Below are 19,606 nucleotides of genomic sequence, written 5' to 3' on the forward strand. Positions count from 1 at the left end.
TGCTTGCCTCCTTCCTGCAGCCTTCAGGGCCCTGCCTGCCCGGTCCCCTTGCCCATTCGCTCCGGGTCTCCGCGTCCCCGACCATTTCTCAGAGGCTCCACGGCCGCGGGCCACCCTACACCTCGGACAGCTCCGGGCATGCGCAGTCGCCCTCGGGCGCTCCGGCGCCCCAGGCCGCGCGGAAGTGCCGGCGGGGCGGGGCCTCCCGTGGGCTCGGGCACACCTGCGGCTCTGCTCTGCGGGCTCGGGGGCTCGGGGCGGCAGAGAACAGCGGCTGGAAGACTTGAAGAGGTGGATGGCGGACGACCTGACCCAGGCCTTGAATGCCGAGTAAAGCTGGGGCAGCAGGGGGGTGGCGGTGGGCCGCAAGGGAGACCCGCCGCTGGAGCCTCCAGAGCACCCGGCTGAACAAGCAGTCCGGCACCATGCTGGGCACCTGCCACCATCCCATTCACCTGAAGCTCCAGCTCCAATAGCCGTCACCTTGGGAGTACTGACTGCCCAGGAGGTTCTGGAAAGTTCTGTCTTGACCTGAGTGGCTTTACAGGAAGAAGAAACGTAGATAGAGTCAAGCAGGACACTTAAGTTGTGGGAGTTTTAAATATGTCAAATTATATCCTAATAAAAAACATTTAAAAATATTAAGCATGGGCAGCCCTGGTGGCTCAGCAGTTTAGTGCCACCTTCAGCCCAGGGTGAGATCCCTGGGTCTTGGGATCGAGTCCCACGTGGGGCTCCCCACGTGGAACCTGCTTCTCCCTCTGCCTCTCTCTGTATCTCTCATGAATAAATAAATAAAATATTTTTTAAAAATTAAAAAAATAAAAATATTAAGCAGTACATCTCAGGAAGAGTCAATAGTGTCCCACGGAGCTGATGACGCTCAAGTTCAGGGGCAAGGAAAGAGTGATGACATGGGACAAGCTCAGGAGACACCTGCGAGGAAAAACCCCAGACCACAAACACGCCCCAAGAATGTTACAGGCACCTGAGCTGCCCGTCAAGTGTAAGGACCATGGAGAATGTTCTAGAGCTTTCGAGGCTTAAATGAAGTCTCCTCTTGCTCCATGCCATGGTGCCCTCTCCCAGGCAGGTGGTGGCAGACGGACCTGCTGGGTGGACAAGTGGATCGGGGACAGGAAGCAATCTGCCCCCTGTGCCCACAGATCACTCAGTCTCGTTCCCAGCCGTGGTTCACTGTCCACCGTTCGGTGACTGGTTGCTGCCCCACGCCAGGGGGTACCTCGTCCCATGGGGCAGCCTGAGGGTCAGGCGTGGAGGGGCGGCGGCCTTGCCGTGGTGCTGCTCTCAGAATGCAAGGTGGCAGTAAGGGAACCTGGGTCAGATGCTGGCAAGGGCAGCTACTAGCTGCATAGTTTGGACAGATGACTTCACCTGCCTGAGACCTAGGACAGGGCGGGCAGTCCTGAGTTACCGGCCGTGGGCACCTGTGCACACCTGTCCCGTTAGCTGCCCTGAGCCCCGGGGCTGTGTGGCTTCCCCCCGGGCAGGGGCCAGGGCTTTCCACCTCACACCTGGGGCCTGGCACCCGGCGCAGGTGGGGCGCAGGTGGGAGCGCACCCAGGCTGCGCGGTCCTCTCTGAGCCAGTTTCCCGCCTGGAGGTCAGGGTGCTGGGGGCGCAAGGCGCACGGGGGCTGCGGGCGTGTTCCGTTCCTCCCCAGGGTCCAAGCGTCTGGAAAGGGCGTGACTGCCTCTCAAGGATTAACGAACTCCCAAACCGCTAAAATCTGCTCCTGCAAGACCGGACTTCGGTTTTCTCGGACGAGCGGCCCCCGGGCTCCCGCCGTGAGGCATCTGCGCAGGGGCCGGGCGACGGGGTCGGGGTGGGGGTCGGGGTGGTGGTGGGGGGAGCACCTGCCGCCCGGGGCGCTGCAGACCCGGCCCTCAACACCCTGGGCGGGCGCTCTCCCCGAGCTTCAAGTCGGACCCCGTGGCCGACGCCCCTCCGCGACTCGGTCCCGCAGGCCCGAGGACGTCCCCCACCTCTGCGTCACTGTGTGAGGCTCCTTTACAGTCATTCAACGTCCGGTCGCGTCTAATGTGGGTTTTACTTCTGATGCCTTTTCGTCTTCTAGGAATAAACATTCATCAAATCTAACCATTAAATACATTTTCCTTTTTCACAAAACTAGCTTAAGGAAGCATCACCGGGAAATGAACATACAGTGAAATCCTAGCAAACTATTCTAACTTGTGTTTCAAAGAGGATTTTAAAAATTCTAAATAGCTTCTCAACAAGGACACGTGTGCTCGGGGCGCCGCTGCACGTTTCCAGGTGGTTTCCCCTCACTGGGTGGGCCCACTGCGGCCTGTGGCTGGCCGCTGTCCTCTGGGGCGCAGGAAGCACCCCAGGCCCTGCCGCTGTGGGGCTGATCCCGGGGTTCTCCTCCCGGAGACCCGAATGCCTCTCTGTCCATTTCTTCTGCGCGTCCTGCTGACTCAGGGTCCTCTGCATCGTGGGGTTCCTTTGTCTGAGATCCTCGTTTTTGTCAGTAGCACCAATTGTGATGTCATGGTCGCGTGTGGAGCCATGGCGCCGGCTCAGTGCCTGCCCCTGTCGCCAGCCGGCCAGGTCCCCGGGGGCGGCGGCCTCCCTCCTCACCGCTGCACAGGTGGGCGCACCCCCGCAGACGCATGGGGTCCCCGTCCGAGGCCCGCAGCCCGGGGGCAGTGCCTGGAGCCCACCGGTTGAGCCAGCAGTGGCAGGGGGGCCTCTCAGGCTCGCCTCATGCCTCCATTCTGTGTGATCGCTTTGTGTTTTCTGGGGGGAAAGTGAGGGAAAGGCCGGCACGCGGTTCTCTCTGAGCAGCAGTCCTGGTTTATTTTTAAGAGAAGGAAGCAGATCTTAGATGTTTTCAGAGAGCCTGCCTTGTCACGTCGGCGCGGAGGGCAGGAGGCAGACCAACAGCCGTGGCACACCTGGCGGCCCTGCTCGGTGCCGGGAGGGGGGTGGGGGGGGCAGACCTGGGCTCTGGGGCCCGCGGGCTTCTCCGCTTCCCCGGCTGCTTTGGCTGCTTCGGGGGCTGCCGCACCTGCACCTGCCAGCCCTGCTCCCATCATAGCAGGAGCCTCGCAGGCGGGCGCAGGCCCTTAGCATTCCGGGTGCCACCTGCCCCGGCTCTTCTCCATCCTGCCTCTGGCCTGGCCTCCTCCCCCCACACCCGCCCCTCCTACCCCGGGTCTGTCCTTGCCTCCTACTCCCTCCCCCGGCCCAGAGGAGACACTGCTGTCCCCAAAGCCGCTCCAGCTGAGGCTGAGTCTGGTGAAGTTTACCTCCTCCCTTTCGGCTTTCAGACCCGGACCCGGCACCCCAGAGTGAGGAGCCCATTGTTCTGTGGGAAACCCTGGAGGAGACAGCCCCGCGGTGTAGGGCGTGGGGGGGCCAGCAGGCTAAGCACCTGCTGGGTCCTGCAGAAGGCCTTGGGGCCCCAGGTTGGATGCAGCCACGACCGTGAGCCGGGGGAGGGGGACAGCCTCCCCGTGAGTCTCACCTGGTGCTCCCCCCCACCGCCCCGGAAGCCTGGACGGGCCACTCGGGACTGGCAGGTGCGGGGAGCCCAGCTCCGCAGCTTCCCTGGGGCAGCGGCTCCCACGGGTGGGGCAGTGCGGACAAGCTTTGGAGCCCAGCCGCCCACCGCCGCGGCTTGCCCTCCACCCATGAGGACCCGGCGGCCAGCCGCGCACAGGCACCCAGGGGGCGCAGGATCCCTGCCCCCCCTTGGGTACCCTCAGCCTCGGGTTTTCCGAGGGTTATGACAAAGGCTGCGATGCCACCCGCCTGTGCTGTCCCACCCCTTGCAGAACGTGTGTGCCCCAGGGTCCCGTCCTGCCCCAGCCTGACACTGGCCCCCGCGCAGCTTGCCCGGGCCCATCGGGGGTGGGAGGAGGCAGGGTCGCTAACCTGTCTGGGCCCCGTGCGACGGAGGCGGAGGCGGGGTGGAGGGGGGACTGGCCAGTGGGAGGGGGGACGGGGGAGGAGTGGCCTTCTGGAATACCCGAGGTGATCCACCGGAATGTGGAGGGAAACCTTCACTTCTTCGAGATCATCCTTTTAAATTTTTGTTTTTGTTTTAGGATTGTGTGTATTTATTCTTGAGAGGCACAGAGAGAGGCAGAGACCCAGGCAGAGGGAGAAGCAGACTCCCTGCGGGGACCCTGGTGTCACACCCTGAGCCAGAGGCAGGTGCTCAACCGCTGAGCCCCCAGGCGTCCCTAATGTTTTATTTTCTGTGTCTTTTAATAATTAATGAGAAAGAAACACTGCAGAGCGCGGTGGGGGTTTCCGGGTGCCACCTGCCGGGAAGATGCAGGGTTGGGGGGGGTGCCTGCAGGCGGCCCTTGGGGGCAGGAGGAGGAGAGGCTGCAGGGCCGGCCCAGGCGGTGCGGGAGGCCGCAGGTGCTGCAGGTGCTGAGGAGGCTTCCGGAGCCGCCCCCGTCCTGCCCCCTTCTCGGACATCCTGGGAATGGGCACTGCCCTGGCGGGGGTGGGGCCTCAGACCGGGGCTCATTCCGCCTGCCAGGCGTCCTCCGGGGTCTGGACCACCCTTTCCCTTGGCCCCGGGGGGCTTGCACACACCTCACCTCCCTGGGGCCCGGCTGTGCTGGCGTTGCCCAATAGGGGACTGGGAGGGCCGCGGGCCTTCTCCCAGGTTCCCACGGCGCCTGTTCCCGGCCCGGCCCCAGAATGAGGCGGGCGCCCGGGCAGAGCCCGCCCACGGGGCCTGAGCGCCAGCCTCTGTGGTTTCCAGCCACGGAGACTGGGAGCGTCTGTGGGCACAAAATAGGATATCCTGACCCAGGGAGGGCCACCTCCGTTTTCCCTGTGCCAGGTCCTTCCTCTCGAAATCCCCTCTTCCACGTCTGCAAGGTAACCCCCCACCCCCACCCCCACCCCCGTCCATCTCTCTCTCCCCCTCAGGGTTCTTAATATGAGGAGAGGCGACTGACGCAGTGACGGGGTACAGACGGGCTGCGCTAGCAGAGGGACAGACCCCATGCGTGGCTGGGGCACAGGCCAGTCGGTGTGTTTGGCCTTCAGCCCCGCCAGGCCCTACTGACCCAGGGCCGGGCCCTTACTGTCCAGGACCCCCGCCAAAGCAGCAGCGTGAGCAGCAGCAAGTCCTTGGCACCGTCCGGGGCGCACACCGACTTGGAAGCTGGGGGGCAGCCCACAGGGTGAGGAGCTGCTTCAGCAACGCTGGGCAGGCGGGGTTCCTGGCAGTCACCTCTCCTCTCCCCTGCAGGCCCGGACCTGTGTGGCCTCAGACTCCAAATGACCTCGGGGAACAGAGGGAGGGGACCACTGCCCGGGAGGAAAGGGCTGCTCCAACCAGAGGGTCCCAAGCAGATGCAAACAGTGGCCCCCTCACACACACACCCTGGAACCTGCCAGAAAATAACGTCAGGATGGAGTCACGGCTGTGGCCGGCAACAAAAAAGCCCTCTTCTGGCCCCTGGTTGTCAGAGTAGTTCATGCAAGCCAGGAGGGGAACCCAAACCCATTTTTCCCTATTATTATTTTTAAAGGTTTTATTTATTTGTTCATGAGAGACAGAGAGAGAGAGAGAGAGAGGCAGAGGGAGGAGCAGGTTCCATGCAGGGAGCCTGAGAAGGGACTCGATCCCAGGACCCCGGGGTCACGCCCTGAGCCGAAGGCAGATGCTCAACCAAGGCAGATGCTCAACCGCTGAGCCTCCCGGGCGTCCCTCTCCCAACCCTTTGTAGAACGGTTTGGGAACCCTCGGCCTCGCAGTGCCTTTGTGCGCTCCCGATTCTCAAGGGTGTTCTCTTACGAAACCACAGGACAGTCACCAAATTCAGGCGCACGGATCCAACCCTTGAGCCCAGCACAGCCTCCAGTTCTGCCTCGTGGACCGTGTCCACTGGGGTCACCGGCAGTGTCCTTCCTGGCGTCATACCCTGCCCTGGCCGCGCTCCCTCGGCCTTCCTCCTCCAGGATGGCTTACTGGTTGAGGAGGGAAGACAACAGGCGACATCTGACCACATGTCACAACGATCACTCGCCAGTGAAGAGCTGATGGACACGGTGGGCCTCCGCATGGGGTGCTGTGGGCACCTCTCTGCGGTATCCCCTCTGCAGACGCCGGACCCTGTCCAGTGACGAGGAAAAGGAACAACCGAGTGAGCTTATGAACAGGGGCTCCCCCAGGAGCCTCAGGAGGCCCCAGCCCCCACCCACACCTTCACTGGGCCCTGGGGGAGACCCCAGCACAGGCCTGGCGAGGCTGGGGTAGGGGCAGAGGGAGAAGCCGATGTCCCGCTGAGCAGGGGCCCATGCGGGGCTCAGAGGCTCACCATCCGGAGCCTAAGCGGCTGGCCCGCCAAGGGACCCATGATCTCTCTGCTGCCTTTCTGCTAGGCCCATGATCCGTATTTGCCTCTAAATAAACCAAAGGAGCCCTGTCCCCACTCCGAGGGGGCCGCAGGAAAGCTAACCATTCTCTGAGGTTGTCCTGGCCCCAAACCCGGTACCAGATCCCACATGGGGCCCAGGACAAGAGCTGAAAACCCACCCGCCCGCTGGCATCATCACAACCCCTGATGATTGATGAAAGAACACCTGTTGTCCCCTGACACCACCTCTGTCGGGACCATACCCTGGAGTCCCGAAGGAACAGCACCCGGGCCCCAAGGGACGACGGCCGCCCTGCCCCGGGGTCTCCCAGAAGCTGTGCAGGCTCTTCTCTGTCACCCACACCCGGCAGGAAGCCGCCCCACCTGCTCTGGCTCACGTCTGCCTTTGGCTTGTGAGAGGCCTAGAGCCCTCTCGGCTGGTCCTGGGGCCGCCCCCAGGTCCTCGGGCCCTGACTGGACGGGCAGTGAAGGCCAGTGGTGGCCGGGCCTGGGTGCAGGTGGGGGGTGCCGGGTGGAGGTGGCGAGTTTCAGGCGCAGGTGGGGGGTGCCAGGCGCAGGTGGGGAGGGTGCAGGGTGCAGATGGGGGGTGCCAGGTGCAGGTGGGGAGGGTGCCGGGTGCAGGGTGCAGGGGGGCTCTCCGCAGCCGAGCAGGGTCCGCGCGCCAGGAGGGAGCGCGGTCCTCGGAGAAGGGGCCGCTGCGGTGCTCCGTCCTGTCCGTGGACCCTCGCGGCCCGGGTCCCTCGCGGGGGCTTCCCTTCCCCAGTCCCGCCACCCCACCCCCGCCGGGGGCGCCTCCACCTTTCTCCACCCGCACCGCCTCGCCCACTCGGTCACCGCACCCGGGCCTGGCTGGAGGCCGGCGGGCGGGAGCGGGGGGTCCCGGCTAAGACCCGCGCGGGAGGAAGGACCAGCGCGCCTGATGCGGAGCCCGCGCGGGGAGCAGCCGAGTGCACGGCCTCCCGCGGCCTAGAGCGTAACCGGAAGTGCCGCGCCGCCGCGCTGGGGATCGAGCGCTTCCGGCGAACGGTGGGGCTGGAGGTGAGTGTCGCTGAGGTGCTGCGGGCGGTGCCGGAGCGGGAACCCGGGGCCCGGGCGCGGGTCCGTGTGCTGATGCGGGGCTCTCGCTTCGAAAGAGCTGCACGTGCGCCGTGCGGAGTGAGAGCCTCAGGGGAGTCCCCGCCTGACCAGCGCGGCGGCCCCGACCTCCTCCCCCGACCATCCTGAGGGCCCCGGACCTCCTCCCCCTGACCATCCTGAGGGCCCTTGTACCTCCTCCCCTGACCATCCTGAGGGACCCTGCACCTCCTCCCCCGACCATCCTGAGGGCCCCGGACCTCCTCCCCCGACCATCCTGAGGGACCCCGACCTCCTCCCCCGACCATCCTGAGGGACCCTGCACCTCCTCCCCCTGACCATCCTGAGGGCCCTTGTACCTCCTCCCCCTGACCATCCTGAGGGACTCTGCACCTCCTCCCCCCGACCATCCTAGGGACCCGACCTCCTCCCCCGACCATCCTGAGGGACCCCGACCTCCTCCCCCGACCATCCTGAGGGCCCCGGACCTCCTCCCCCTGACCATCCTGAGGGCCCTTGTACCTCCTCCCTTGACCATCCTGAGGGACCCTGCACCTCCTCCCCCGACCATCCTGAGGGCCCCGGACCTCCTCCCCCGACCATCCTGAGGGACCCCGACCTCCTCCCCCCACCATCCTGAGGGACCCTGCACCTCCTCCCCCTGACCATCCTGAGGGCCCTTGTACCTCCTCCCCCTGACCATCCTGAGGGACTCTGCACCTCCTCCCCCCGACCATCCTAGGGACCCGACCTCCTCCCCCGACCATCCTGAGGGACCCCGACCTCCTCCCCCGACCATCCTGAGGGACCCGGACCTCCTCCCCCTGACCATCCTGAGGGACCCCGACCTCCTCCCCTGACCATCCTGAGGGCCCCTGACCTCCTCCCCCTGACCATCCTGAGGGACCCCGACCTCCTCCCCTGACCATCCTGAGGGCCCCGGACCTCCTCCCCCTGACCATCCTGAGGGACCCTGCACCTCCTCCCCCTGACCATCCTGAGGGACCCTGCACCTCCTCCCCCTGACCATCCTGAGGGACCCCGACCTCCTCCCCTGACCATCCTGAGGGCCCCGGACCTCCTCCCGCTGACCATCCTGAGGGTCCCCAACCTCCTCCCCCGACCATCCTGAGGGACCCTGCACCTCCTCCCTCTGACCATCCTGAGGGCCCCAGACCTCCTACCCCTGACTATCCTGAGGGACCCCGACCTCCTCCCCCTGACCATCCTGAGAGCCCCGGACCTCCTTCCCCGACCATCCTGAGGGACCCTGCACCTCCTCCCCCCGACCATCCTGAAGGACCCCAACCTCCTCCCCCTGACCATCCTGAGAGCCCCAGACCTCCTTCCCCGACCACCCTGAGGGACCCTGCACCTCCTCCCCCTGACCACTCTGAGGGCCTCGGACCTCCTCCCCCTGACCACTATGAGGGCCCCAGATCTCCTCCCCCTGACCATCCTGAGGGACCCCAACCTCCTCCCCCTGACCATCCTGAGGGACCCCGACCTCCCCCTGACCATCCTGAAGGACCCCGACCTTCTCCCCCTGACCATCCTGAGGGACCCCGACCTCCTCCCCCTGACAGTTGAGGACCCCTGACCTCCTCCCCCCGACCATCCTGAGGGTCCCTGCACCTCCTCCCCCCGAACATCCTGAGGGACCCCGACCTACTCCCCCTGACCATCCTGAGGACCCCTACACCTCCTCCCCCTGACCATCCTGAGGGACCCCGACCTCCTCCCCCGACCATCCTGAGGACCCCTACACCTCCTCCCCTTGACCAGTGCAGCAACCTCTGGGACAGCCTCACCTGATATTTGTGACGGTCACCAGGGGTTGCTTCATTCCCAGCTGTTTGCACACTTTAACCTGCCCTATTTTTTAGTTAAGATTACGTTGCTTCCAAGGTTTGTTCCAAAGCAAGTCAGAGGTGCAGTGTCATACAGTGAGCACCTGTGATCTCTGTGCGGTAGCTCCCCACCAGCGAGACGTCGGGGTGCCTGGAGGCCCCGTGGGTCGTCAGCTGCTGGGCGTCTCCCGCATCTCCTTGCTCTGCAGGTGTTGGCCATCCTGAAGTCTCTGCTACCTTTATTTTTAAATATTTTTAAAATTTATTTATGATAGTCACAGAGAGAGAGAGAGAGAGAGGCAGAGACACAGGCAGAGGGAGAAGCAGGCTCCATGCACTGGGAGCCTGACGTGGGATTCGATCCCGGGTCTCCAGGATCGCATCCTGGGCCAAAGGCAGGCGCCAAACCGCTGCGCCACCCAGGGATCCCCTCTGCTACCTTTAAAGTACAAAGTGATAGTTATGTTACCTTTCTGAATTACAAATGAGGGAGTTATATTTAAAAATACAGTGGCCTTTTGTCAGCTTTTTTGTGTGGATTACTTGACCCTTACTGATTTTTCTTGTTTTCTCATTAATACGTAGTGGTCCTTATGTATTAAGTACATGAATCTTTATGTTATAAATATACCTTGTCCCTCGGGTTTTCTTTTTTCATTTCTTTGTTTTTTTACATTAAATTTCCTTGTGTAGTTAAATCTGTCAGACTTTACCTTTGGTGTTAATCACAGCAAAAAACATTCCACAATCCAAAACTGCACTACTCAAATTTTTATTTTTTTGGTTTCATATTTTTATATTCAAACCTCTGTAATTATCAAGAAGCATTTTAAATCCCTAGCTATGTCTCCAGACATCTGAGGACTGACCAGAGATGTGGGGCAGGACCAGAGCAGGCGGCTAGACCTGTGCTCTGCACCTGCCTGGGTGGGCCCAGGGGGCCAGCCTAGTCAGGACAGCATTCCCAGAGGGTACCTTATGGAACACTACTAACTGGGGAGTCTGTTTAGTCATGACTTTGATTTCTGGCTACAGAACAGGCCCAGTGGAGTCCCCAGGAGAAGGGACTTTTTTCCCTTCACTTCCCATCACTTTCTCCCCTGTCTTCTTTCTTACTCAGGCAGGTGTCCCCACTCCTGGTGCTTCTGCAAGGCACAGCAAGGAGAGCCCGCAGGCCTGGGTCTCCAGAACACCATGGACAGGGCTACCCTGGTGGACACACATGCAGGTGAGGGGTGGACAGCCAGGTGGGGTCAGGGAGGAGGGGACAGCTTAGGAATAGGGGCTCCAGAGCCTACCTGCCTGGCTGCTAGGGGATGTAGCTGGGCTTGGGCAGCACCTCCCTGTCCCCTTCTTTGCCTGGCACAGCTCCCACCCCTTCAGCCTGCTGGCCTCAGCACTCCCTGTTCCATCCCTTTGCTCCCCTGACCAACGTCTGCACCCCTGTCTCTTCTCTGGCCCCCCTGCCTGGAGATTTCTTAGAATGAGATTATCAGTTCTGGCCCTGTTTCTCGGCCAGCCTCAGACTAGGTGACCCTGAAGAGTGTGATGAGTGAAAACCCAGGCCCCTCTCTATTCTGAAGGTTTAAGGCCATGTTTATGGGTCGTCGGAGCTGAGGACTCCTATCCAGTTTATTGTTGTTGGTGTTACTACACCGTGAGACAACCAGTGCACAGGACAACAATGTCCTCCCCTGCGCACGGATGCCCGCACTGCCTCAGGCTCTTCACTGTCATACTCTGATGTGTCGGGTTCGGCAGTGGGAGCCTGCGTGGAGTACGGCCATGGCTCCTAGAACACACTGCACACCCCCCACACACCTGTACCTGTTCTCCTTTGAAGTCAGAGAACCCCTGTGTCCCGTGATTCAGCTAACCTGTGTCTACGAACAGCACTCATCCCTACTTTGGGTTTTGCCTTGGAGCTGCCCTTCCAGTCCTGGACATCTAGGCTGTGCCTCTCCCTCCCTGCCTCCCTCCTCTGACCTTAATCCTGGCCCGGCCCAGGCGCGCTTCTCCACAACCCTGCGGTTTGAGACTAAATAATAATGTAGCAAATATCAACTTACCCAGAGAGGTGGAAGAGAAACAGGTTACAACCAAACACAGAGTTTTAAAGGGAATAAAGAGCACCCTTCTTGGTTGCTGGCTCCTCGCACCTGCCACAGGATCCGTGGCCTGGAAGTGGAATAGAAGCAAGTGTGAGGCCAGTGGTGGGCCTGACAGGTCTGGTGTGCGTCACTCTGGAGACTGGCTTCTTGGCCAGGGGACTGAATTTCTTAATTAGAAACCACGTTGTAACCTTTGGGAAGACTTCCCTCCGTCAGGGTTTCTCAGCCTTGGCAGTGGACATTCTGGGATGGAAGACTCCTCGTTGTCAGGGTGTGTTGTGCATCATGGGATACTTAGCGTTCCTGGCCTCTGCCCACAGGATTCCAGTAACGCCCCCTCCCAGCTGGGACAACCAAAGATATTTTCCGATGTAGCCAAACTGCCCCAGTTGAGAATGAGGGCTCCAGGTTTAGGGCTCCTCGGTGCCCCCTGGGAGGTTGTCACTGTAAGAATGCCCTTCCCCTACCCACCCCCCCCCCCCTTGCTGGTGCCTGGGATGGCCTCGGGGCAGGCAGTTCAGGGACCTGAAGCCTGACCCACAGGAGCTGGAAAGGGTGTGTGTGCCCCTCCCCCCATTTTAACTCTGAATAACTCCTGCTTCAGTGCTAGGGGTCAATTTCTGGAACATCTAAGTGTGCCAAACCACAAGACCAGACACGGGGGCGGGGGGGGGCTCCCAGAGGCCTCCTGCCTCGGCCTGTGCCTGGGGCCTCTCCCCATCTCCAGGTGCTCAGTGGGACAGCCCCTGCATTAGGGAATCCATGGAAAGTGGCTGTGGGTGCCTGCCTGTGCTAAGCTGCCCCGGGGACCACTGGCCTTGCCCCTGCCCCTGCCCTGCAGAGGCCTCTACCCCCTGGGCTGCCGCAGCCCTTGAGAAGTGTGGCTGCGGTGTGGGCATGGCCCCTGTGGAAAGCTGCTCTTGAGGTCAATGGGCTTGCCCTGGGGGGTGCCCTCCTTGAGCCAAGTGCAAGGCGGCATCCTTGTCTCACCTCCCAGGTGCCCCTGTAGGTGCAGCAAAGGTGGCAAGAACTGCCCAGTGTTTGGCGACCACACCCCTAAAGTCATTTATTTAAATGGGTGCGCGGTCTGTGCCCAGGAGCCAGTGGGGCCAGGCTGTGCTCAGCCAGGACGGGTGCCCCTCAGCCCAGCCGGCTCTGTCTCCTGTCGCTGGCTGTCGCTTACTCTCGGCACTGACCTCTGAGTAAGGATTCTCTTGTGTGGACCAGAGGCCCTTTGTGCTGGGCTGTGGGGAGCTGTCAGGGACAGAGTTGTCTTGGGAAGTCCAGGGTTGCAGAAGTGAGCTTCTGGGGCCGGAATGTGTGCCACCCAGGACCCCTGCTTTGCTGCCAGTTGTCTTTGCCTTCCAGGCCGTACAGCAGAAGCAGGGGCACCCAGAGCCTTCTGGGTTTCTGTCTCCTGCTCTCCTGAGCCTGAGGGTAGAGGCTCAGGCTACCGTAGAGTCCCAGCGGAGGGTCCTGATTGATTAGCTTCCTGCCCTTGCCCACTCCTGGGACCATGGGCATCCGGTGCTGGGGAGAACTGGGCAGGGATGGGCTGGCACTACAGGTGTCTGCCGCCCGCCCGCCCACCCTTACTGTCAGCGGCGTCTTACCCAGATGGCCACCACCAGTCCACGTGGCTGCGTACCATCAGAGCTTCTTTAGGCCCCCAGTCATACCTGTCTGACCCTCTCTTCCAGCTTCCCTGGCACCGGCATCAGGTGACAGCCAGGCTTCTGGCTGTGCCGCTTCAGTGGCCGAGCGTGGGGCGCAGGCGCAGAGCGCAGAGCTGACGGTAAGGCAGGAGGCTTTGGAGGAAGAAGGGACATGGCATGGAGAGAGCACACAGGGGCCTCCCTGGACACATGAGCCCCCGGACCGCTGTGGGAACGAGGGGGCCAGAGACAGCCCCAGAGGTTCCCCTAGGGTTCCAGAGGTTTCTAAGACACCCGGAGGGGATACTGGCCATGAGAGCAGTGCGCCGCCGGGGTCAGAGGCCGCCCTGAGAGCTCTACCGGACACGGGCGGAAGAGGCCCTGGGAGGGGGCGGCCTTACCAGTGCAGCACCTGCGACCGTAGCTTCAAATGCTATTCGGATGCGGCGAAGCATCAGAGCATTCACTCCGGGGAGAAGCCATACTCCTGCAGCGACTGCGGGAAGGCCTTCATCCACAGCTCACACGTGGTCCGCCACCAGCGCACGCACCACGGGGAGAAGCCCTATGTGTGCAAGGAGTGCGGGCGGGCCTTCAGCCAGAGCTTCAACCTGGTGCGGCACCAGCGGACTCACACAGGCGAGAAGCCGTATGGCTGTGCCGAGTGCGGCAAGGCCTTCGGGCAGCGCTCCGACGCCGCCAAGCACCAGAGGACGCACACGGGCGAGCGGCCGTACGCCTGCAGCGAGTGCGGCAAGGCCTTCCTGCACAGCTCCAACGTGGTGCGTCACCAGCGCACACACCGCGGCGACAGCCCCTATGAATGTCAGGAGTGTGGCCAGGCCTTCAGCCAGAGCTCCAACCTCCTACAGCACCGGCGAGTGCACACGGGCGAGAAGCCGTACGCCTGCCCCGAGTGCGGCCGCGCCTTCAGCCGCAGCTCCTTCCTCAGCGAGCACCGGCGCATCCACACGGGTGAGAAGCCCTACGCGTGCGGCGAGTGCGGACGCGCGTTCCGGGCCCTGTCCGGCTTCTTCCGGCACCGGCGCGTCCACACGGGCGAGAAACCCTTCCAGTGCGCCCAGTGCGGCCGCGCCTTCCGCCTGAGCTCGCACCTGATCCAGCACCAGCACATCCACGGTGCGGAGTGAGCACCCCCCCCTCCCCCGGGGGGACGGGGAGCAGGCCCTGGACCCTGCATGCCCGGGGGGGGGGGGCAGTGGCCCTCGTCCTACCCGCGGGTGGAGGGGGAGGGAGCCAGTGCCCCGAGGTCTGGCCCATGGGGAGCCCCCCGGGGCATCTGCTGCCCCGGCCCAGCGGTCGGGGCCAGGAGGAGGCCCAGGGAAGGCTGCTTTCCTGGGCGGGGAATGCGGAGTTCCCCGCAGGAGGAAGAGGTGTCCACCAAAACGAATTTCACCTCTTTAACACTTCTTGCTGACGTGCAATTCACATAGGGTGAAGTGCATAGAGCTGAAGGCCGGGTTTTATGAGATTTGACAACTATAGCCTGTTTTGACCTTGAGAACTGCCGTGAGGTCTCCATCCCACCTTCAAACCAAACCCCCTTAGCCTCCAAGGCAACCAGTGATCTTTCTGTCACTCTTTCTGCTCATTCTAGAACTTAAATAGAATGATTCAACATCTACTTTTCCGACTGACTTCTTTCCCGCTGTTTAACGTTTTTGAGACTTATCTATCAGGAGTTGTTTGCTTTGGGTTTTGTTGCTGGTTGCTGGGGTTTTTGGTTTTTGTTTTTTTGTTTTTCTTAGTTCCATAGCACTTTTTAAAAGGCAAGAGTCACTTTCTACTTTGTATCAAAGCTCTGTGTTTGTATCTGTGTGTCTTGTCAAGGTAGGAGCTCCTGTAGCCAGAATGATTTTTATTTTATTTTATTTTTTTAAAGATTTTATTTATTATTTATTTATGAGAGACAGAGAGAGAGGCAGAGACACAGGCAGAGGGAAAAGCAGGCCCCATGCAGGGAGCCTGACGTTGGGACTCCATCCCAGGTCTCCAGGATCAGGCCCTGGGCTGAAGGTGGTGCTAAACCACTGAGCCACCCAGGCTGCCCTATTTTTTTTTTAATATTTTATTTATTCATTCATGAGAGACACAGAGAGAGAGAGAGGCAGAGACACAGGCAGAGGGAGAAGCAGGCTCCATGCAGGGAGCCCGATGCAGGACTCCATCCCGGGACTCCAGGATCATGCCCCAGGCCAAAGGCAGGCACCAAACTGCTGAGCCACCCAAGGATCCCCCAACCAGAATGATTTTTAACACAGCCCTCCATACAGAGTATGCCAAAGCAGAATACCTTCCACCAAAGGGTGTTGGTGAAATATGTAGGGGAGTATGTGAAAGATGCTTACAGAGGAGACAGCGAGCTTGAGCAGAGGAGGCAAGAACACAGATCTGCTGTGTTTTCACACCAAGTATGTAGCTTGAAGAACTCTGCTCAGCCTCATAAAGGCAGTACAAGAAAAGGAAGTTTAAGATTTAAAATTTGTCCTTTTTTTTATATTTTACTTAACATACAGTATAGCACTGGTTTCTGAAGTAGAATTCAGTAATTCAATATTTGTAACTTCTGGCTGCCTGGGTGTCTCAGATGGTTGAATGTCTGAACCTTGTTTTGGGCTCAGGTCTGATCTCAGGATCATGAGGTGTGATCTCAGGATCATGAGATCAAGGCCCGTGTTGGCTCCATGCTCAGCAGAGAGTCTGCTTGGGATTCTTTCCCTCTCTCTGTCGCTCTGCCCCACCCTGCTAGTATGCTCTAGAAAGAGATAAAAAAGAAAAAAGAAAGGAAAAGATATTTGTACTTTCAATAAATGTTTCCTAAGCACTTAATTGCCCAGGCTCTCTGCCACTGTTCTGAGACAAAACCACCATGACACGTGCATTCAGGGACTCTACAGGTTAGAGAGTGAAAGAGATGAGGAAAGCCATGCGTGTCATGCCCAATAAAATGCCCAGTAACAGGAGTACCTCCAGGGAAGTAAACATAGGATATGCACACAGATGATCAGGGCCGGGGAAAGAAATTGGGATGAGCTCCCAGGAGTGGTGATTCCTGAGCCGGTTCTTCAGAATATTTAATCAACAGATGGACTAAATGTTTTGTATGAAGCAGAGGTCAGGGTGTGCTGGGGGTGTGAAAGGGTATGAGAAATGTGCTCACTCAGGGAACCTTGGAATCTGCGGAGAAACCAGAAAGTAAAATTTAAGTGAATTCATTATTCATAACTTAACATTTTACATCACATCATGACAGGGTCGTGGATACGGATATTTGTTATTTGTCAGGAGGGGCAAAGTGTCTTCGTTGAACATTCTAGAACTCTGCCGTAATGAATTGGATGAGGTCATTTTGTTGAAAGTTTACTGTAACCACTAAGGTCAATCTGAGCAGTCACCTGGCCATGCGTCCTAGGGTCCAGCTTCATGATCCCAGTCTGCCGTGGTCAGGCTATGGTTTGATGCTACTTCATGGTTATTATCTGCTCTAACTTAACCACTGATTGTGAGTTACTGTGGGTCCTGTAACTGGCTGGGACCTCCAAAATAGCAGTACAAGTCTAGGGCTCTTGTGGGCATCGATTTCTTTTTCAGATGTGGGCTTAGGCCCAGGGTTATGCAGAGTTGCCCTCAGATTGGATTCAGTGACACCACAGACATTGGGCTGCTGACTCTTGGGCCAAGGGTGAGGTAGAAACAGCCCAGGACTCCCACACTGAGCCAAAATATTCAGATAGGCTGAAGGGTCCCAGGTTCATGGTTCCTCTCAGATACCAGTAGAAATCAAAGCAGTCACTCTGGAGGAGAGCTTGTGCTACTTAGACCTGCTGTATTCCTGTTGAGAAGGTCAAGCAATGACCTCAGAGAGCACCCAGCACCCAGGAAGGTCTCACTGAATGAGGGTCAACAAAATAGCAAACAGACATAAACCTCAAAGAACTGCAGATAATGACATTGCCAGTAACGTAGGCAAGAGAATAGTTATGTATGACGTGTGTACAGGAATAAGACAGTCACAGCAGTGAGAAAACAATGAGGGACTATCAGGCATGAACAGGCAGTTTTTTTTTTTTAATTTTTATTTATTTATGATAGAGAGAGAGAGAGAGAGGCAGAGACATAGGCAGAGGGAGAAGCAGGCTCCATGCACTGGGAGCCCGATGTGGGATTCGATCCCGGGTCTCCAGGATTGCGCCCTGGGCCAAAGGCAGGCGCTAAACTGCTGCGCCACCCAGGGATCCCAAACAGGCAGTTTTTAAAGAACTTTTTAAAGATGAAAAATACAATTGCTGGACTAGAACTCAGTGGGGTGGGTTAAATAATGGATTAGACGCTGCTGAAGAGGGCATTAGTGTGGGGGAAGATCTATCCAAGGAAATCGAATACCACACAGACAAGGAGAGGAAAAATCCAGAGAGAATGTGACAGGATTTGTAAAACAGAATAAGGCTCAACGTGGAGCTGATAGGAGCCCCAGGAGGAGAGAGTGAAGGAGAGGACACAGGTGAGGCCCTGCGATGATGCACCCCATGATGATGCAAATCCCAACTTTATTAGCTCCTGGCTACCACAGCCCACCCCGTCCCATTCTCCATCCAGGCTCAAGTTCTCATACTGTGCAGGGTTGAGAATGGAGCTGAAGGTGAGGTCAGGCAGCGAGACAGCAGCGAGCTCCACCTGGGGAAGATGAGTGTTTGCATCACAGTGTTAACTGGCCCAGTCTCCCCATAATCCGGAAACCAAATCATGAAAGGAGAGGACACTGAACTCGTTACCAGTACACTGGAAGTTCCAGCCCTCCTCCAGACCCGGAACCACCACCTTCAACATGTGAGTCACAGAGGACAACTGCAAACAAATAGTGCCAGTCTTCAGCTCAGAGTGCCTGGAGGGGCCTGGCATCTGTACAGGCTCATTTCATTCCTCACAAGGACAAGATTCTGCATTTTACAGGACAGAATTATTCTGGGCCCCTGTTTATAGTGTTCCTACAGGCTTTTCCTTATTTAATGAAAAACATAAATTCACAGATCTGGGAAGCATAATGTATATGAAGCAAGAAAACGAGAAATCCACACCCAGACACAGCATGGTGAGAGCACAGACTAGAAGAGATGTTCACGTCCGAGAGAAAGGCTTTGATCACCCACAAAGGAGCCACAGTCACACCATCAGCAGACTTCTGTGAGCAACACAGAAGTGGCATTTGGCTCGGCCTCTTCGATGTGTTGGGAGGAAACACTTGCCAACCTAGAACTGCACGCCCTGCAACATTATTTTTCGTAAAGAAGATGGAAACAGACATTCATAGATACATGAAATACAAGATCGTTTATCAGTAAGGAACTTTCACTGAAACAACCTCTGAAGTTTATACAGCAAAGAGGGAAAATGATCGCAGGTGATGGTCCTTGATAGGAGACAGAACGGGGAGCAAACAAAATGACCAAGTGGACTCCATCCAAACACTCCGTATATAAGAGCAATGTCGGCTGAGATACAGGACCACAGTGTAAGTGAAGGCAGGAGCAGACGGAGGCGTGAGGCCACCAAGGGAGCGATGTCGCACGCAGGCGGCCGTACGGATGACGAGCTAGGCTGCAGCGGGAAGCGGGCGGTGCCTGACGACACCTGGAGTCCGGGTCCTTCACGGGAGACCGCGAGCCGCCCAGAGACGGGCCGGGAGCTGCTGTGCCTGTACCGGGGGCTCGTGGCCAGTGAGCGTCGCCTGTGCCCGCGGACTGCTGACCACCTTCGCTCCTGCGTGGTGGGGAGCCAGCGTCCCAGGCATCCAAGCAACGTTCTGACGTGCAAGTGAGAAATTAATCCAGAGGGAGGGCGTGCCCGGGCAGCTCCATTGCTGGAGCGCCTGCTTTGGCTCAGGTCATGATTTTGGGGTCCGGGGGTCGAGCCCACATCAGGCTCGCTGCTCAGGGGGGCATATGCTTCTCCCTTTGCTCATGCTTGCTTGCTCTCTCTTCTCGCAAATAAACTAAGATCTTTAAAAAATATTACAAAAGGGAAAAGGCAAAGAGGCCAGTAAGGAGGCAGACAGATTATGACCAGCGAGAATTCCAGGAAAAAACAGAAGGTGGTGGGAGTGGGATGTCCAGGGACCTCCTGCGATCCTCCCCAGGACGGACGACCCGTGTCGCTGCGGTGGGAGCACCTGCCGGCACCCCTGTGAGTAAGCAGCACGGCACTGCAGGGCCGGCGGCTATGTGCAGAGGCCTAGAAGCACACTCGGGGCAACCCCTGGGGGACCTCACACTGTGCAGATAGAAGGCAGTGGACGGAGGCTTTAAACATTACACGTGAATGGGGATCCCTGGGTGGCGCAGTGGTTTGGCATCTGCCTTCAGCCCAGGGCGCGATCCTGGAGACCCGGGTCTCCAGGATCGAATCCCACGTCGGGCTCCCGGTGCATGGAGCCTGCTTCTCCCTCTGCCTATGTCTCTGCCTCCCTCTTTCTCTCCGTGTGTGACTATCATAAATAAATAA

The 19,606-nt window shown here is 59.0% G+C and overlaps 1 protein-coding gene and 1 long non-coding RNA gene across 3 annotated transcripts; both read left to right on the forward strand.

Moving 5' to 3' along the window:
* Positions 1 to 2,541: 2,541 nt before the first annotated feature.
* On the forward strand, positions 2,542 to 5,960 carry LOC112662282 (uncharacterized). The gene is made up of 5 exons (XR_003138366.3): positions 2,542 to 2,634; positions 3,317 to 3,568; positions 4,097 to 4,205; positions 4,941 to 5,197; positions 5,825 to 5,960. It is a non-coding gene; the product is annotated as an uncharacterized LOC112662282 (long non-coding RNA).
* A 1,357-nt stretch (positions 5,961 to 7,317) lies between these two features.
* Positions 7,318 to 14,732, forward strand: ZNF696 (zinc finger protein 696). 2 transcript variants are annotated; one of them, XM_025450893.3, is made up of 4 exons: positions 7,318 to 7,435; positions 10,442 to 10,549; positions 13,133 to 14,234; positions 14,542 to 14,732. In XM_025450893.3, exons 2-4 carry the CDS (start codon positions 10,516 to 10,518, stop codon positions 14,582 to 14,584), a joined length of 1,179 nt encoding a protein of 392 aa, XP_025306678.1. In that variant the 5' UTR covers positions 7,318 to 7,435; positions 10,442 to 10,515; the 3' UTR covers positions 14,585 to 14,732. The 2 variants fall into 2 exon arrangements, with proteins under 2 accessions (XP_025306678.1, XP_025306679.1); XM_025450894.3 differs by having other exon boundaries at positions 13,133 to 14,227.
* Positions 14,733 to 19,606: the final 4,874 nt, after the last annotated feature.

The sequence above is a fragment of the Canis lupus genome, chromosome 13 (assembly GCF_003254725.2).
Source record: "Canis lupus dingo isolate Sandy chromosome 13, ASM325472v2, whole genome shotgun sequence".
Classification (NCBI taxonomy): Eukaryota; Metazoa; Chordata; class Mammalia; order Carnivora; family Canidae; genus Canis; species Canis lupus.